The sequence below is a fragment of the Pseudoliparis swirei genome, chromosome 3, assembly GCF_029220125.1.
Source record: "Pseudoliparis swirei isolate HS2019 ecotype Mariana Trench chromosome 3, NWPU_hadal_v1, whole genome shotgun sequence".
Lineage (NCBI taxonomy): Eukaryota > Metazoa > Chordata > Actinopteri > Perciformes > Liparidae > Pseudoliparis > Pseudoliparis swirei.
In genome coordinates this window covers 1,719,104-1,735,827 of record NC_079390.1, presented here as the reverse complement: position 1 = coordinate 1,735,827, position 16,724 = coordinate 1,719,104, and the positions used below count along the sequence as shown (strand labels likewise).

Below are 16,724 nucleotides of genomic sequence, written 5' to 3'. Positions count from 1 at the left end.
GACATCTATTGTTCATCTGGTCACATGACATCTATTGTTCATCTGGTCACATGACATCTATTGTTCATCTGGTCACATGACATCTATTGTTCATCTGGTCACATGACATCTATTGTTCATCTGGTCACGTGACATCTATTGTTCACCTGGTCACGTGACATCTATTGTTCATCTGGTCACATGACATCTATTGTTCATCTGGTCACATGACATCTATTGTTCATCTGGTCACATGACATCTATTGTTCATCTGGTCACATGACATCTATTGTTCATCTGGTCACGTGACATCTATTGTTCATCTGGTCACGTGACATCTATTGTTCATCTGGTCACGTGACATCTATTGTTCATCTGGTCACGTGACATCTATTGTTCATCTGGTCACGTGACATCTATTGTTCATCTGGTCACATGACATCTATTGTTCATCTGGTCACATGACATCTATTGTTCATCTGGTCACGTGACATCTATTGTTCACCTGGTCACGTGACATCTATTGTTCATCTGGTCACATGACATCTATTGTTCATCTGGTCACATGACATCTATTGTTCATCTGGTCACGTGACATCTATTGTTCATCTGGTCACATGACATCTATTGTTCACCTGGTCTCATGACATCTATTGTTCATCTGGTCACGTGACATCTATTGTTCATCTGGTCACGTGACATCTATTGTTCATCTGGTCACATGACATATATTGTTCATCTGGTCACGTGACATCTATTGTTCATCTGGTCACGTGACATCTATTGTTCATCTGGTCACATGACATCTATTGTTCATCTAGTCACATGACATGTATTGTTCATCTGGTCACATGACATCTATTGTTCATCTAGTCACATGACATGTATTGTTCATCTGGTCACATGACATGTATTGTTCATCTGGTCACATGACATCTATTGTTCATCTAGTCACATGACATCTATTGTTCATCAGGTCACATGACATCTATTGTTCTGTCCATCCTGGAGAGGGATCCTCCTCTGTTGCTCTCCTGAAGGGTTCTTCACTTTTCTCCCCCTGAAGTTGTTCCTGATCCGATGTGAAAGGTCAAAGGTCAGGGATGTCGTGTGTACAGATTTTAAAGCCCTCTGAGGCGAATTCGTAATTTCTGATATTGGGCGATACAAAATAAACTGAATTCGATTGAATCTGGGTCAAGTGAATCCATGCTGGTTTTCTCCCTTCTTGACACCTCGCAGTGCTGTAGAGTCAGAGTCCCTCCTCCTCCTCCTCCTCCTCCTCTTCCTCCTCCTCCTCCTCTTCCTCCCACTGATTTTCTTTTGCGGTGCGTCACGTTTTCGGAGCCTCGGTGTGAGACGTTAGAGATTCCTGGGATACCTCACGCTGCAGTCATCGGCCTCCCGGGTTTCACGCGCTGAGAAAATATCTGAGCATGTGTCGTTGTTTTTTTTGCAGTTTTTTATTTTCTTGCAGCCGGGGAGGGGGGGGGGGGGGTGACGTGTGTGTTGTTTGGCGTGTGAGGGCTGGAATGTGACAAGTGGAAAACGTCTGCAGCGCCAACAATACCGAGACTTTTTTTTCCACATCGGAGTCGCCGTGACGACGAGTCGACCTTTCCTCCCCAAAATAAACGAGTGTCGGCACAGGAATCCGCTCGCAGAGCGTCTGAATGCGGCGGAGGAGCTCGAGCCAATAGGTGACTCGCTCGTCTGGCCGCCGCGAGAAAGTTTGAAAACGAGAGCCAGGTGATTAGGAACTGGAGACGTGTGTGTGTGTGTTTGTGTGTGTGTGTGTGTGCTCCGAAAAACACGTATTTTTAAATTCTCACCACATGTTTTCAGGATCAGAAATACATCTCAGGTTTCAGGGGAATGAATGAATGATTGCCCAAGAGCTGTGGAGCGTGAAAGAGGTTCTTGTTGACATTGTTTACTCTTTTTTTTAATCAGCTAACCCCCAAAAAGTCCACACACACACACACACACACACACACACCCTGAACCCAGAGACCTGCAGACGGGCACGGATGATGCAACAGCTGTTGTGGTTCCAGTAAGTAGCAGTTGAACCGAGCGCCGCTCTCGTTAATATACCGTGTGTAACGTGGTCGTTACTCCACACGCGTGTTGTTTCCGCTGAGCACACGTCTCCGTGACGCTCTCTTATTGGTCGACGCGCCTCCGTGACACTCTCTCATTGGTCGACGCGCCTGTATGTTCTGCAGGGCGCTCACATGGATCCACGTTTCTACGCACGCGTCCTAAAAAAAACGACCAACGAGACTTTGAAAAGTGGATTGTTGGATTCCACGTCGTGTCTCCTGCGTTGTTTGTGTAGTTAAAACAACAACAACAACAACAACGAGGCGAGTGTCGCAACTTCCATTCGCAAAATCTGCAAAAGATTGTAAACGCCGTGAGTCCGAGCCGCTCGTGCCATCGCGTGTCGTCTTCTGTTCATCGGCAGATGGTTTTAAACGTCTCCATGTGCCTGGCTGAGGAGACAGGTCCATCAGCCAGGAGGAGGAGGAGGAGGAGGAGAAGAAGAAGAAGAAGAAGGAGGAAAGGATAAGGTGAAAAAGAAGAAGTAGAAGGAGAAGCAGAAGCAGGAGGAGAAGAAGAAGGGCAAGGAGAAAAAGAAGAAGGAGGTGGGGGAGGAGGAGGAGAAGAAGGAGGAGGTGTAGATGAAGAAGAAGGACATGGGGAGAAGTAGGAGGAGAAGGAGGAGAGGAGGAGGAGAGGAGGAAAAGAAGAAAAAGGAGGAGAAGGAGGACGAGGAAAAGGATAAGGTGGAGAAGAAAAAGAAGAAGAAGCAGGAGGAGAAGAAGAAGAGCAAGGAGAAAAAGAAGGAGAAGAAGGAGAAGGTGTAGATGAAGAAGAAGGAGGAGAAGAAGAAGAAGAAGAAGAGCAAGGAGAAAAAGAAGGAGGAGGAGAAGAAGGAGGGGGTGTAGATGAAGAAGGAGGACGAGGGGAGAAGAAGGAGGAGAAGGAAGGGAGGAGGAGAGGAGGAGAAGGATAAGGTGGAGAAGAAAAAGAAGAAGAAGGAGGAGAAGAAGAAGAAGAAGGGCAAGGAGAAAAAGAAGGAGAAGAAGAAGAAGAAGGTGGCGGGATGCTTTCCTTCGTCTCCATGGAAACGAGGCTTTGCTCTGTATCTCACTCTAGAGAAGGAAAGATGTCCTTTCACAATAAAACATCAGTTTTGAGCCGGGTTGTGGGTTTGAATCCCAGAGTGAGAACACAGAGACGACCCTCTTTCCCTCTTCCTCTCCTCCAGACCTCCAGGGCCACTCTGGAATAACTGAACTCACTGAGGAGGAGGAGGAGGAGGAGGTCCGACCCTCTGAGGCGTCGCTGCTTCTCCCTAAAACAACGGAGAGAGAGAAGTGGATCTGTCTCTTCTGAGGAGTCCCAACGCGGGTCTGACTTCAGACTAGAGAGAGAGAAGTGACAGCAGCAAGACCCGGGGGTTTGTTTGGGTTGTTTCTCTCTGGCACACGGGGGGAGGGAGGGAGGGGGGGGGAGGGAGAGAAGGAGGGAGTAGGTGGGAGAGAGGGAGATGGATGGAGGGGGGGGGAGAGAGAAGGAGGGAGGGAGGGGAGGGAGGGAGGGGAGAGAGGGGGGGGGGTCCGACAAATACAGCAGACAGTTTTGCTTTCTCTCTATTTCGGGGAGGCGAGTTTATTTGACCTTCTCTGCTCCTCCACACACACACACACACACACACACACACACACACACACACACACACACACACACACACACACACACACACACACCCAGGAGGAGGCGGTCCAACTCGGGCGACCCAAAGAACTCTGCAGCAGGTTGTCCTGAACCAGAGGCCCAGTTCATGAACTGTAAACTTCTCTTTTGATGATGTCATCGTTCGTGTTTGTTTGTAACTCCTTCACGAGTTTCATATTTATATTTATGGAACACTTTCTGTCACCTCGCCCGTCTATTTACGATCGACACTCGAGGTCATGAGGGTCGACCGTGAAGCTGTAAGGTGATCAGAATATGAAAACGTATGAGACAGTATTTTTGGTGGTTTAAAAAAAAAAGAAGGCCAGTGGTGAGAATAATCCAGGTATTGATCACAGGAGAGTGAAACCGTAAAAAAAAAAAAAAAAGTTTAAAAAAGAAGATCAGCTGTCTCACCACAACGTGAGCTGAGCTGAAGTTTCCTGTGAACTCGTCCATGTCTTCACTTTCTGTAAAAAACAAAAAGCAGAAGAAAAGGAATTCTGCCGGGCATTTAAAACAAGCATCGTTAAATAAAAAACAAAGAAACAATTAGATGGTTTTAAAAATGTTTATGACGCCACAAGGGAACAGTGTGTATATTTGCTCGTGTGTCCTAAACACAGATCAGACAAACAGCCTTCATCAACATCGCGAACGCTCTCCTCCCATTCGCTTAGGGAGGGGGGGGGGGGAGTTATTTAAAGCTGTGGCAGAGGAATGCGAGCGCCGGGGGAAACTACACCCACACGGGAACCCTGCAGCTGAGGCGATTAGCCAGAGTAAACAGAGAACGCCACGGCCGAACGCCACGGCCCCGACGCCACGGCCCCGACGCCACGGCCGGAACACCACGACTTCCACGCCACGGCCCCAACGCCACGGCCCGAAGGCCACGGCCCCAACGCCCCAACGCCACGGCCCCAACGCCACGGCCCCAACGCCACGACCCCAACGCCACGGCCCCAACGCCACGGCCCCAACGCCACGGCCCCAACGCCACGGCCCGAAGGCCACGGCCCCAACGCCCCAACGCCACGGCCCCAACGCCACGGCCCCAACGCCACGGCCCCAACGCCACGACCCCAACGCCACGGCCCCAACGCCACGGCCCCAACGCCACGGCCCCAACGCCACGGCCCCAACGCCCCAACGCCACGGCCCCAACGCCACGACCCCAACGCCACGGCCCCAACGCCACGGCCCCAACGCCCACGCCACGCCCCAACGCCACGGCCCCAACGCCACGACCCCAACGCCACGCCCCAACGCCACGGCCCGGCCACGCCCCAACCCCAACGCCACGGCCCCAACGCCACGGCCCCAACGCCACGACCCCAACGCCACGCCCAACGCCCCAACGCCACGGCCCCAACGCCACGCCCCAACGCCACGCCCCAACGCCACGGCCCCCACGCCCCAACGCCACGGCCCGAAGGCCACGGCCCCAACGCCACGACCCCAACGCCACGCCCACGCCACGCCCCAACGCCACAGCCCAACGGCCCACGGGCCCGGCCACGGCCCCAACGCCACGCCAACGCCACGGCCCCCACGCCCCAACGCCCCGGCCCCAACGCCACGCCCCAACGCCACGCCCGGCCACGCCACGGCCCCAACGCCACGCCCCAACGCCACGACAACGCCACGGCCCCAACGCCACGGCCCCAACGCCACGCCCACGCCACGCCCCAACGGCCACGCGCCAACGCCACGGCCTCAACGCCACGGCCCGAAGGCCACGGCCCCAACGTCCCAACGCCACGGCCCCAACGCCACGGCCCGAAGGCCACGGCCCCAACGCCACGGCCCGAAGGCCACGGCCCCAACGCCCCAACGCCACGGCCCGAACACCACGACTTGCACGCCACGGCCTGCAGACGTTACCTGCCTCAGGTATCTGAGGTATCTGACATCGTCTCGCTGTCAGCGCTCCTCGTCCCTGACCCCCCCCCTCCTGGCCTCAGCGCTGCCAGACGGTTGTTATATGACATCATCTCTCTCGCTGCCAAGATCTTGTCTGACACCCCGGCTTCTCTTTCCACACACACAGCTCTGCCAGAGTGTGTGTGTGTGTGTGAGCTACGGAAACCTCCAGAAAGTCCCGTTTGGGATTTTGAGATTTGGATAATTTGCAGACGTCCTCAGACACGACTTCAGGAGTCTCACCCGCCTCCTGGCTCTGGAGAGGTCAGGAAGGCCTTCTGGTGACAATGGTGGGCACCGTCTGTGAGGAGGAGGAGGAGGGCAGTGATTAGCTCACACACTCCCGGCGTCTGGCTCGGCTGCAGGGGGCCGACCCACATCGTGCGGTCGCTCCTTCTCGCTCGGCGTGGTCGTGCGGTCGCCGGCCGGCGGCGGGCGTGGACTTTGGGGATCTGGTTTCCGGCCTTCGAGCCGATTGGCTGAAGGGAAGCTCGTCTTTTTGACGGCCGCCATTCTTTTCCCCCCCCCCGTGGTCGCTGTGTGTTTAGCGGTTTAGCCACGGAGCTCTCGGGGCGTTAAAGATGGCGCTGGCTTCAATCTGCTCGTGGAAATCTAGATTCAATCTTTGGACGATGATATTTAACGACATGCGTGACGTGTCAACTTGATCCGTGGTTGCCGGCCCGTCTCTTTCTGTCTCAGCTGTGACATTACATGACATCACACGTCATTCAGCAGACGCTTTTATCCAAAGCGACTTACAATAAGTGCATCAACCAAGAGCTCAAACTCAGAACAACAAGAATACAGGAAGTAACATTTCCTCAACATAGTCGAACTACAAAAGTACCACAATAAGAGCTATTTAACCCTTGTGTTGCCTGAGGGTCATTTTGACCCGAATCAATATTACACCCTCCCCCCGCCTTAGGATTAATTTGACCCCATTCAATGTTTAATGTCGGTGTTCTTTCGGTAGTCAACAAACAAACATAAAGTGCCTCACACTTAAACTTGGAAAACAATATTAATTCTAATAATTTTCTGGAGGTTTTAATTGCTGGCGTCAAATTGAACCCAAAGGGTAAAATATGTTAGTAAATATAAAGGTAACAGGAGGGTGAAACATTGAATCGGGTCAAAATGACCCAAAGGCGGGGGGAGGGTGTAATATTGATTCGGGTCAAAATGACCCTAAGGCAACATAAGGGTTAAGGTCCACTGAAGTGCTAATCTGTGTTTTACTCCAGATATAGTCGGAAAAGATGTGTTTTTAGTTTCCGGCGGAAGCTGTTGGATAACAAAGGTCATTGTTACAACACGTGTGTGTTAGTCCTTGTTACCTTCGCATTGAAAATGCGGAAGGTAATGTTTTGATGGCCGTGTATTTATTTATTTGTATGCGTGTTACTCGCATAACACAAAAAGTTTTAAACCGAATCGCATGCAATTTGGTGGGATGATTGGTTATTATCCGGGGACCGTTTGATTAGATTTTGGGATCAATCGGGTCAAAGGTCAAGATCATGAAAAGGTCAAAATCTTCTTGAATCGCATGCAATTTGGTGGGATGATTGGTTATGATCCGGGGACCGTTTGATTAGATTTTGGGATCAATCGGGTCAAAGGTCAAGGTAAAGGTCATGGAAAGGTCAACATCTTCTTTTTACCATAGCACGGCCAATTTTTATCCAATTGACATGCAACTAATTCCAAAATGTTCATAATTCAATACCCAATCTTGTGATATGCGAAGATATGCGCTCTACCGAGTGCCCATTCTAGTTGTTGTTGTTGTTGTTGTTTGATATCATTGTTTAGGTTTTCCATCCTTTGGCAGTGGAATTGAGCCTGACTGTCCCGTCCTCACGTTCAGAAACGCTGCCTTTATGTTACATGGCCAAAAAAACGAAACAAGCTGAAACCCGAAAATAATTGATGTTGAAGACGTTGGAGCAACGAGTCCGACTCAAGACGAAGATTTAGTTTGAGAAAACCAAACAGAAGCTGAGTGAATGTTGGACTTCAGCCCAGATCTAGAGGCTCATGTAAGCCGTGTGTGTGGGATGTTCCCCAATAAAGTTCTATGACGGACGCCGGAGGCAACATCAGGGCTTTGTCCTGATGGCACAACTTAAATAAATAAGAAGCTTACGAAGTAAAATGCTTTTTTGTTTGTTGATGATAATAATAGAAAAGTTTTAAGAGAGAAACTATTTTAAATGAAGTTAATAGATTTGGAAGTATGATATAAAACTATATTTCTGTCATGAATGTGAGTTGTAATGTGCATCATGCTTCAAAGTTACATGCTAACAATAAGAAAACAATAACAAAACAATAACAAACAATAAGAAATACCAAGAATAATAAGAGTGTGGGAGAACAATAAGAAATAAGAAACAATAAGACATATTAAGAATAATAGAAATGTGGGAAAACAATAAGAAATCAGAAATAATAAGTGTTGGAGGACAATAACAAATAATAAGAAATAATAACAACAATAAGAGTGTGGGAGAACAATGAGAAATAATAATAAATAAAAAGAATAAGAGAGTGGGAGAATAATAATTAATAATAAATAATCATAAATAAAAAGAATAATAACAGTGTGGGAGAATAATAATAAATAATAAATAATAATAAATAAAAGGAATAATACGAGTGTGGGCGAACAATAAGAAATAATAATAAATAAAAAGAATAATAAGAGTGTGGGAGAACAATAATAAGAAATATTAATAAATAAAAAGAATAATAACAAGGCTCCACCGGTGGAAAACGAGGCTCATCTGACAAAAAAGTCTAATTTAAGTCATCTTATTTTAAATCTCACTGTGAAGCAGACTCAGTGTGAGCATCATCTCAGACTCTTTTCTGGGTGTTTCTCTTCCTCCCTCCATCAGCGCGAGGCGGAGTTCTAAGAGCGGAGGCGGAGCAGAGTGGAGGTGCAGCCGCTCTCCGGGCCGCGGTCTGCGGGGCTGTAATTGGTTGTTTTTGTGCTGGAGGGTGCGGCTGCCGCCGCGAGGACGCCACGGAGGGGGAGGGGGGGGGGGGGGGGGGGGGGGGGAGGTGAAGATGCGTCATCTCAAGACAGACAGGAGCGAGTGGGTGGGTGGTCACGGGGCACTCCGAGGGCAACATATACTCTGTGTCAGTTTCACGTATGCACCACATATCTCTGCAGACTCGTAAACTTAAACTTTTATTACCCTGTAATTTGGTAAAAACTAAAAATAGAGAAACATGTGGCTCCCAGTCTATTCATGCACATACATGATGTATTTTTGCTTACTTAGCAGTTAAATAATGCACAGTATTATATTATTTTAAAGTGTAAATAATGCTCATCCCACGGAAACGTCACATTATTTATGGATTTTATGGATTTTTACATCAATTACCTCTGCAGACAAGTCAACTTTAACTTTATTAACCTGTAATTTGTAAACAAATATGATAGAATGTGGCTCCCAGTCTGTCGTCTATATGTTAGCTTACTGAGCAGTGTAATACACAATATTATTTACTTTTTCAGGAAAATTATGCTAATCCCACTGAAGCGTCACATAATTTTTGTATTTTATGGATTTTGACAATCTTTTTTGCTTTATTCCATCATTTCCCCAGATATGATATATACTGTATATATATTAGTATAACATCATTTGTTTTTGAGTATTTGTTATTGTGTATTTTATTCAGTCAATAATTGCAATACAATACAATATTATTCTATATAATATATAAAAAAGAAAGACTGAAAAGGTATAGGTAGAAGCAAAACATGCTTATATATTCCTATCCTAAAGTATTATTATCAAATAAATCAGATAATTAATACAAAGAAAAATAATTACAAATATATATATACATCTTCCATGTCAATAACACTTATAATCCTAAATTATTATAATCAAATAAATCCTAATTAATATAAAATAAAGAAAAATAATAAATACAATAAATAAATAAAAATATATATTTATATATACATCTTCCATAAACATATCTTTCAATCACACTTATATTCCTCAATTATTATTATCAAATAAATCAGATAATTAATATAAAATAAAGAAAAAGAATAAATAAAATGAAAAAAATAAATATATATAAACACATACATATTCCATATGCATATCTTTAATTCACACTTATAACCCTCAAATCATGACGTCATGACCATGTTTCTCTCGTTTTCCTTGGCGTGAGCGCCGCGTGGGAACGTTCCGCCTCGCGCTCGTCTCGGACGTTGAATATTACGTTAAGTTTCAGAACGCCACGAAAGAGAGTCGCTATTTTCTTTACGCTGATCTGAATTCCAGACGAGATGAGTCATCTTGGATTGTTCTTAGTCTCCATTTTCTTTGCTGTGTGTGTGTGTGTGGAAACATCCCATACCTCCCCCCATTCAGCCTGTTCACGTCTCACAATCATTCAGAGTAAATATGATTTTTTTTCTATTTTAATAACACACCGCTCTCTCCAGCCTTGAGGAATGTGTCGGATCCATAACGACGAAGGCGTGGAGGGCCGGGCCGCTAAGGCGAGGAGAGAGTCGACGAGTGATTTTTTTGGGGGGGATCATAAATCCTGCCGATGTCCTCTTGAGGTGATGATTTAGGGGGAAATTCCATTGGAAAGTAAAAACAAATCCTTATTATGATCTCAGCTTTTAAAGCGTTGAGTCTTTTTTCCTTCTTTCCTCTCGGAGCTCGGAGGAAACGGCGTGCGGCCCGACTCGCCACTTATGACCTCTCACACGCACACGGTCACATGTAACGTCTGCAGACGACGTTAAAGTTTAAAGGAACATTTAAAGTTTAAATGCAGGAGGCTGAACAGCCACCGAGCGTTCACCACGACACACGAGTCACTCTCACTGGACCCGATGCAATAATCTGAGTAACCGGCATGAGGTCCTATAAAGGTCCCATAGAGGTCCCTTAGAGGTCCTATAAAGGTCCTTTAGAGGACCTATAGAGGTCCCTTAGAGGTCCTATAGAGGTCCCTTAGAGGTCCTATAGAGATCCTATAGAGGTCCTTTAGAGGTCCCTTAGAGGCCCTATAGAGGTCCTTTAGAGGTCCTCTAGAGGTCCTCTAAAGGTCCTTTAGAGGACCTATAGAGGTCCCTTAGAGGTCCCATAGAGGTCCCTTAGAGGTTCTATAGAGGTCCTATAAAGGTCCTTTAGAGGACCTATAGAGGTCCTATAGAGGTCCCTTAGAGGTCCCATAGAGGTCCCTTAGAGGTCCTCTAAAGGTCCTTTAGAGGACCTATAGAGGTCCCTTAGAGGTCCTATAGAGGTCCTATTGAGGTCCCTTAGAGGTCCTATAGAGATCCTATCGAGGTCCTTTAGAGGTCCCTTAGAGGCCCTATAGAGGTCCGATAGAGGTCCTATAGAGGTCCCTTAGAGGTCCTTTAGAGGTCATATAGAGGTCCCTTAGAGGTCCTTTAGAGGTCCTATAGAGGTCCTTTAGAGGTCCTATAGAGGCCCCTTAGAGGCCCTTTAGAGGTCCTTGAGATGCCCCTTAGAGGTCCTTTAGAGGTCCCTTAGAGGTCATTTAGAGGTCCTTTAGAGGTCCCTTAGAGGCCCCTTAGAGGTCCTTTAGAGGTCCCTTAGAGGTCCTTTAGAGGTCCTTGAGAGGTCCCTTAGAGGTCCTTGAGAGGCCCCTTAGAGGTCCTTGAGAGGTCCTTTAGAGGTCCCTTAGAGGTCCTTGAGAGGTCCTTTAGAGGTCCCTTAGAGGTCCTTTAGAGGTCCTTTAGAGGTCCTTGAGAGGCCCCTTAGAGGTCCTTGAGAGGTCCCTTAGAGGTCCTTTAGAGGTCCCTTAGAGGTCCTTGAGAGGTCCCTTAGAGGTCCTTGAGAGGTCCTTTAGAGGTCCCTTAGAGGTCCTTGAGAGGTCCTTTCGAGGTCCTTTAACTTCAGACCTTCGCTGTGAGGACGCTGAGCTGAAAGTGATCTAGTCCCCAATTACGCCTCCTCCTCCCAGACTCACTGGCAGTTCTCTAATTACATCCATGTGTGCTCACTGGCTCCACGGCAGAGAGGCCTCTTCTGGTTCCCTCTCCTCTTTCCTCTCCTTGTCTCCTCGTCTCCTCTTCTCTCTCCTCATCTCCTCTTCTCTCTCCTCGTCTCCTCTTCTCTCTCCTCATCTCCTCTTTCCTCTCCTTGTCTCCTCTTCTCTCTTCTTGTCTCCTCTTATTTCTTCTCCTCTTTTCTTTTCCCGTATCTTCTTTTCTCTTCTTGTCTCCTCTTTTCTTTTCTCGTCTCCTCTTTTCTCATCTCCTCGTCTCCTCTTTTCTCGTCTCCTCTTTACTCACTCTTAATTCACTTCACATTATAATCCCCCTCCCAGCACCACGAGTTAACATTAAATATATTATTATTTTAATCTACAAAAAGTGCCAAAAACCATTTCATGAATGACATAAATTCGTGAATATCATCTTACTAAAGATCCACCGATCGATACAATGTTTCACTATCGATCTATTTATTGATCCACGTGATTGTTTGTCTCATTATGGCTGAGAGGAACATATCCTTCTCCATATTCAGAGTGAGGCCTCTGGTCCTCTGGTCCTCCCTCGGAGACTCCCTGACTCTCTCTCCTCCCTCAGTCGTGTTTCCCTCTCTTCTCTTCCTGGAATCGTCATTTCCTCCTCTCTCTCTCTCTTTCCTCACATTGTTGCATTGTGGGAAAATGAACACACAACTGGACGTGAACACCAACACAATGGGAGGCCTCATAAAACCGCCGTGAATACTGCATATGAATGTTAATCTTTCTCCGGCCAGAAGCCCCCCCCCCCCCCTCATACGCAGACGTCCGGATCTTTTCCCACGTGTCAGAATAAAGCTGTTGAGCAGATCAATGACTTTACCTGCTTTCCTCCTGGCGGCCCGAGGGGCCCGTTAGTCCCACTTTCACTTTTAAGTGAATATTTCACGTGGCCCCACCCCCTTTTTCTGTCTGTGTGCCATGCTCATGGGCCGTGACACTAAATCATCATCAGGCGCTGAACGGATCCAACACGAACAACTTCCCCCTCTCACTCCTTTTTGTAGCCCCTCCCCCCCTCCCCCCTCCTCACTGTAACGCCGTCCTTGCCAACAAAATCCAACCGCCTCTATGATGTGTCTGCGTTTAATGAAGCTTTAGCACGCTGCTACTTTCAGATGTTTTTAAGACTAATATTAATAAACATATTCAAAGAAATATTTTTTATTCTGGGACAAAGTTACTTTCTTTTCTTTTTGCCAGACAAAAAAAAAGAAAAGTGTTGTTTATACCTGTTTGCAAATAGATTAAAAACGAAGGAGATGCAGCGTGTTCATTCGTCGGTTTTAAGAGACGACGGATGGGGGCGTGGCTTAAACATTCACCAGGGTTCGTATGGTCATGGAAAACCTGGAAAAGTCATGGAATGAAAAAAAAAATCTGTTCTGTGAATTAAAAGAAATCCCCCAAAGTTTTTGGAAAAGTCATGTAAATGTTGTTATATTCATATATTAATTTACGCTGAGTCTTAAATAATAAATATGCTTTAAGATGCTCTAAATATAAGCCGCCATATGTTCTTAATAGTGAACGCACCGTAACTGAAAAGACGTAAATGTTTATTCTTTTAATCTAAACTATTGTCTCATTCATTTGACTCATTTAAGGTTATTTACTGTATGCTTTGTGATTCTCTTTGTTAGTTTAAATCCAACATTTTCTCACTTTTTCATGTTTACATCGAGATTTAAAAGAAATGTTTGTTCATGGAAATTTGGTTTAAAGTCCTGGACACCCATTGGTCGACACGTGTATGAACCTGATTCACATTCTTTCCTGAATTAGTTTTATATACATGTGCTGATGATGCTCATGTGTGTGTGTGTGTGTCTCCTCATCCCATGTAATTCATGGCTATATGAACTGTTGACCCTCCCCTTTCGCCCCCCCCCCCCCCTCTCTGCAGTTGTGTGCCCCCTGACCTGCATGAATGGCGGTATGTGCAGCTCCAGGAAACACTGCCTGTGCCTGCCCAGCTTCACCGGCCGGCTGTGCCAGTTCCCGCTGCAGCAGACGCAGCAGGCCCAGGCGGCGCGGGGCAACAAGCAGCCCGTCTACCCCGCGGTGCTGAAGCCCGAAGGCCGTCACATGGTGGAGCAGCTGAGCATCGGGCGCACTCAGTTCACGCAGACGCACTCCGTGCTCACGCTGCCCATGTCCCACTCATCGGAAGGTACCGAGACTCGCCTGGTGCCGAGGGAACTCTCCTGATGGGACTCTGCTCCTCCTTTAAATAAATTTTTATTTTTATTTTTTATTGTTAATATTTTAAAATTTAAAAATGGTAAAACTTTAAATTTGTAAATAAAAAATGTGTAAATTGTTTGACTTTTTTAAATTGTTAAATTGTTAAATTTGTAAATTTAAAATGTAAAAAAATTGTAAAAATGTAAAAATGACATTTTAAAATTTAAAAATTACATTTTAAAATTTGTACAAATTAAAAAATTACATTTTAAAATTTGTAAATCTTAAAATTGTTAAATTTTTTATTATTTTGTATTAAAGACAAAAGACAATATATAGACATAACACCTAGAGGACGACAAAACAGTGGAAAAAACATAAAGTCAGAGTGTTGAGAAAAAGAGGAAAATAAATGTGTGTGAGCTTTTTTATTTTTTATTTAAAGAAACAAAATACATGAAGTCAGATGTATATGTATGAGCGTATGCATGAACGTGGAATTGAATCTGTTTCCAGGCAAAATAAAAAATAAATGAATTAAGATGAATTAACTAACCAATAAGACGAGTGTGAATGATGACCCGATGTCGCGGTGTTGTGTTGTAAATGATAGATGACGTGAGTTTATCCATTTTCTGTCTCCAGTGCAGTTTAACGTTCGCGTTCACCACGCGTCGGACACCTCCGTGGTCATTCAGCCGCTCGACCAATCGGACGCCAAGCCTCCTCCTCACAAGACGGGGCCGCGGCAGTTCCCCGTCAGGCACAAGCCCAAGGGCCGCTGCTTCCAGGAGACCACGCCCAAGCAAGCTGTGAGTTTACCCACAATGCTGCAGTGATGGACGACCCCCCCGCCCCCTGCCCCGCCCCCTCCCCCGTCCGGTCGGTAACATTTCTCCACCCCGTCTCGCTCTTTAGTGCAACAGCACGCCGCTTCCCGTCCTGACCAATCAGGAGGACTGCTGCGGCAGCGTGGGGAACTCATGGGGACAGAACAAGTGCTACCAGTGCCCCAAGCTACCAAGTGAGTGCGCTTCATATACTGCATATGCATACTTATACTAAACATACTTCATATACTTCATATGCATACTTATACTAAACATACTTCATATGCTTCATATGCATACTTATACTAAACATACTTCATATGCTTCATATGCATACTTTTATAATAAGCATACTTCATATGCTTCATATGCATACTTATACTAAGCATACTTCATATACTTCATATGCATAGTTATACCAAGCACAAGCATACCCCATATGCATACTTCATACTAAGCATAAGCATACTTAATTTGCATACTTCATACTAAGCATACTTCATATACTCCATATGCATACTTCACACTAAGTATACTTCATATGCATACTTATACTAAGCATACTTAATTTGCATACTTCATACTAAGCATACTTCATATGCATACTTATACTAAGCATACTTAATTGGCATACTTCATCCTAAGCATACTTCATATACTCCATATGCATACTTCATACTAAGTATACTTCATTTGCATACTTAATTTGCATACTTCATCCTTAGCATACTTCATATATCCATTTGCATACTTCATACTAAGCATACTTCATATACTCCATATGCATACTTCACACTAAGTATACTTCATATGCATACTTATACTAAGCATACTTAATTTGCATACTTCATCCTAAGCATACTTCATATACTCCATATGCATACTTCATCCTAAGTATACTTCATATGCATACTTCATACTAAGCAAAAGCATACTTCATATACTTCATAGGCCTCTTCATACTTAATTTTCAAGCTGCTCTAAATCACTTTTGTCCCAGCATTGTAGAAGTCATCTCTCTGATGTCATTATCTATTCCTTTAGGGGGGGGGGGGGGGGTATACATTATTGTTTATTGAGCCCAGCACTCCCGCCCCAATCTATGAAATTATAGCCCTGGATTAAAACAATCACTTCACACCTCCCAATAAAAACAAGATGTGTTTGAATGGCTCCATGAAGGTTAGTGGTGAGATGAATTATGGGAGTGTGTGTGTGTGTGTGTGTGTGTGTGTGTGTGCATGCGTGTGTGTGTGTGCGCTCGTGCGGTTGGGATACAATTACGGGAATTACACACAGACAGTGAGTAAGAAGAATTAAAAACAAGAGTAAGTGGAAAATCTCTCTCTCCTGAGCTCCTCCTCCTCCTCCTCCTCCTCCTCCGGCCCATGTGACTGTCGTCACGTTGCTGGAGATTGAATTTCAAGAAGAACAAATCTTGGCTACTCACGTTCTTTCCACTCTGCTATTATATGTTTCCGTGTCTCTGACTCAGACGAAGTGGCCTCGGACAGAACCCGATCCTGCGTGCGTCTGGTTGTTCTTCAGCCGCCTTACATTCATATCCATTTAGAATCTCCTCAATCTTTTTATTTTAAGTATTTTTTTTTTATGAAGATGGCAAAAAGTGAGAAGAGATGTTTCCGCCCTCTTTCTGTGGGAGAGCAGTCGGCTCTCTCTCGTAAAAAAATAAATGTGCCGACATGTTTTTACTCTCTCGCGGGGAGAGGAACATTCCTCTGTGTGTTCGAGGTTCAAAGAACAACAATAAGAACAAGAAATATACTTTAATAAAACCTCGTGAGAGACTTTTCAACATTAAAGGACCTCGTAAAAAAAAAGAAGGTCAAGAAAATGACTAAAAAAAGGCTAAAAAATCCTAAAGTCAGGCCAAAATGTCATTTCACATTTTGGGGAACGCTCTCCTCCTGAGCGGAGAGTTGGAGGAGAACCTTGATCCCACGTTTATACGTCAATGTTCTCACTAAA

The 16,724-nt window shown here is 45.5% G+C and overlaps 1 protein-coding gene across 2 annotated transcripts in view; it reads left to right on the top strand.

Annotated features, from left to right (window-relative positions):
- ltbp3 (latent transforming growth factor beta binding protein 3) overlaps window positions 1-16,724 on the top strand; it is a 44,819-nt gene that overhangs the window by 4,483 nt on the left and 23,612 nt on the right. Inside the window, exons 1-4 of one of the 2 annotated variants that reach the window (XM_056406153.1) lie at window positions 3,022-3,448; window positions 13,625-13,891; window positions 14,551-14,717; window positions 14,824-14,929. In XM_056406153.1, coding sequence (XP_056262128.1) covers window positions 13,645-13,891; window positions 14,551-14,717; window positions 14,824-14,929 — 520 coding nt within the window. In that variant the 5' untranslated portion in view covers window positions 3,022-3,448; window positions 13,625-13,644. Of the gene's footprint in view, window positions 1-3,021; window positions 3,449-13,624; window positions 13,892-14,550; window positions 14,718-14,823; window positions 14,930-16,724 lie in introns of those variants that run through there. The other variant, XM_056406143.1, reaches the window with a different exon arrangement.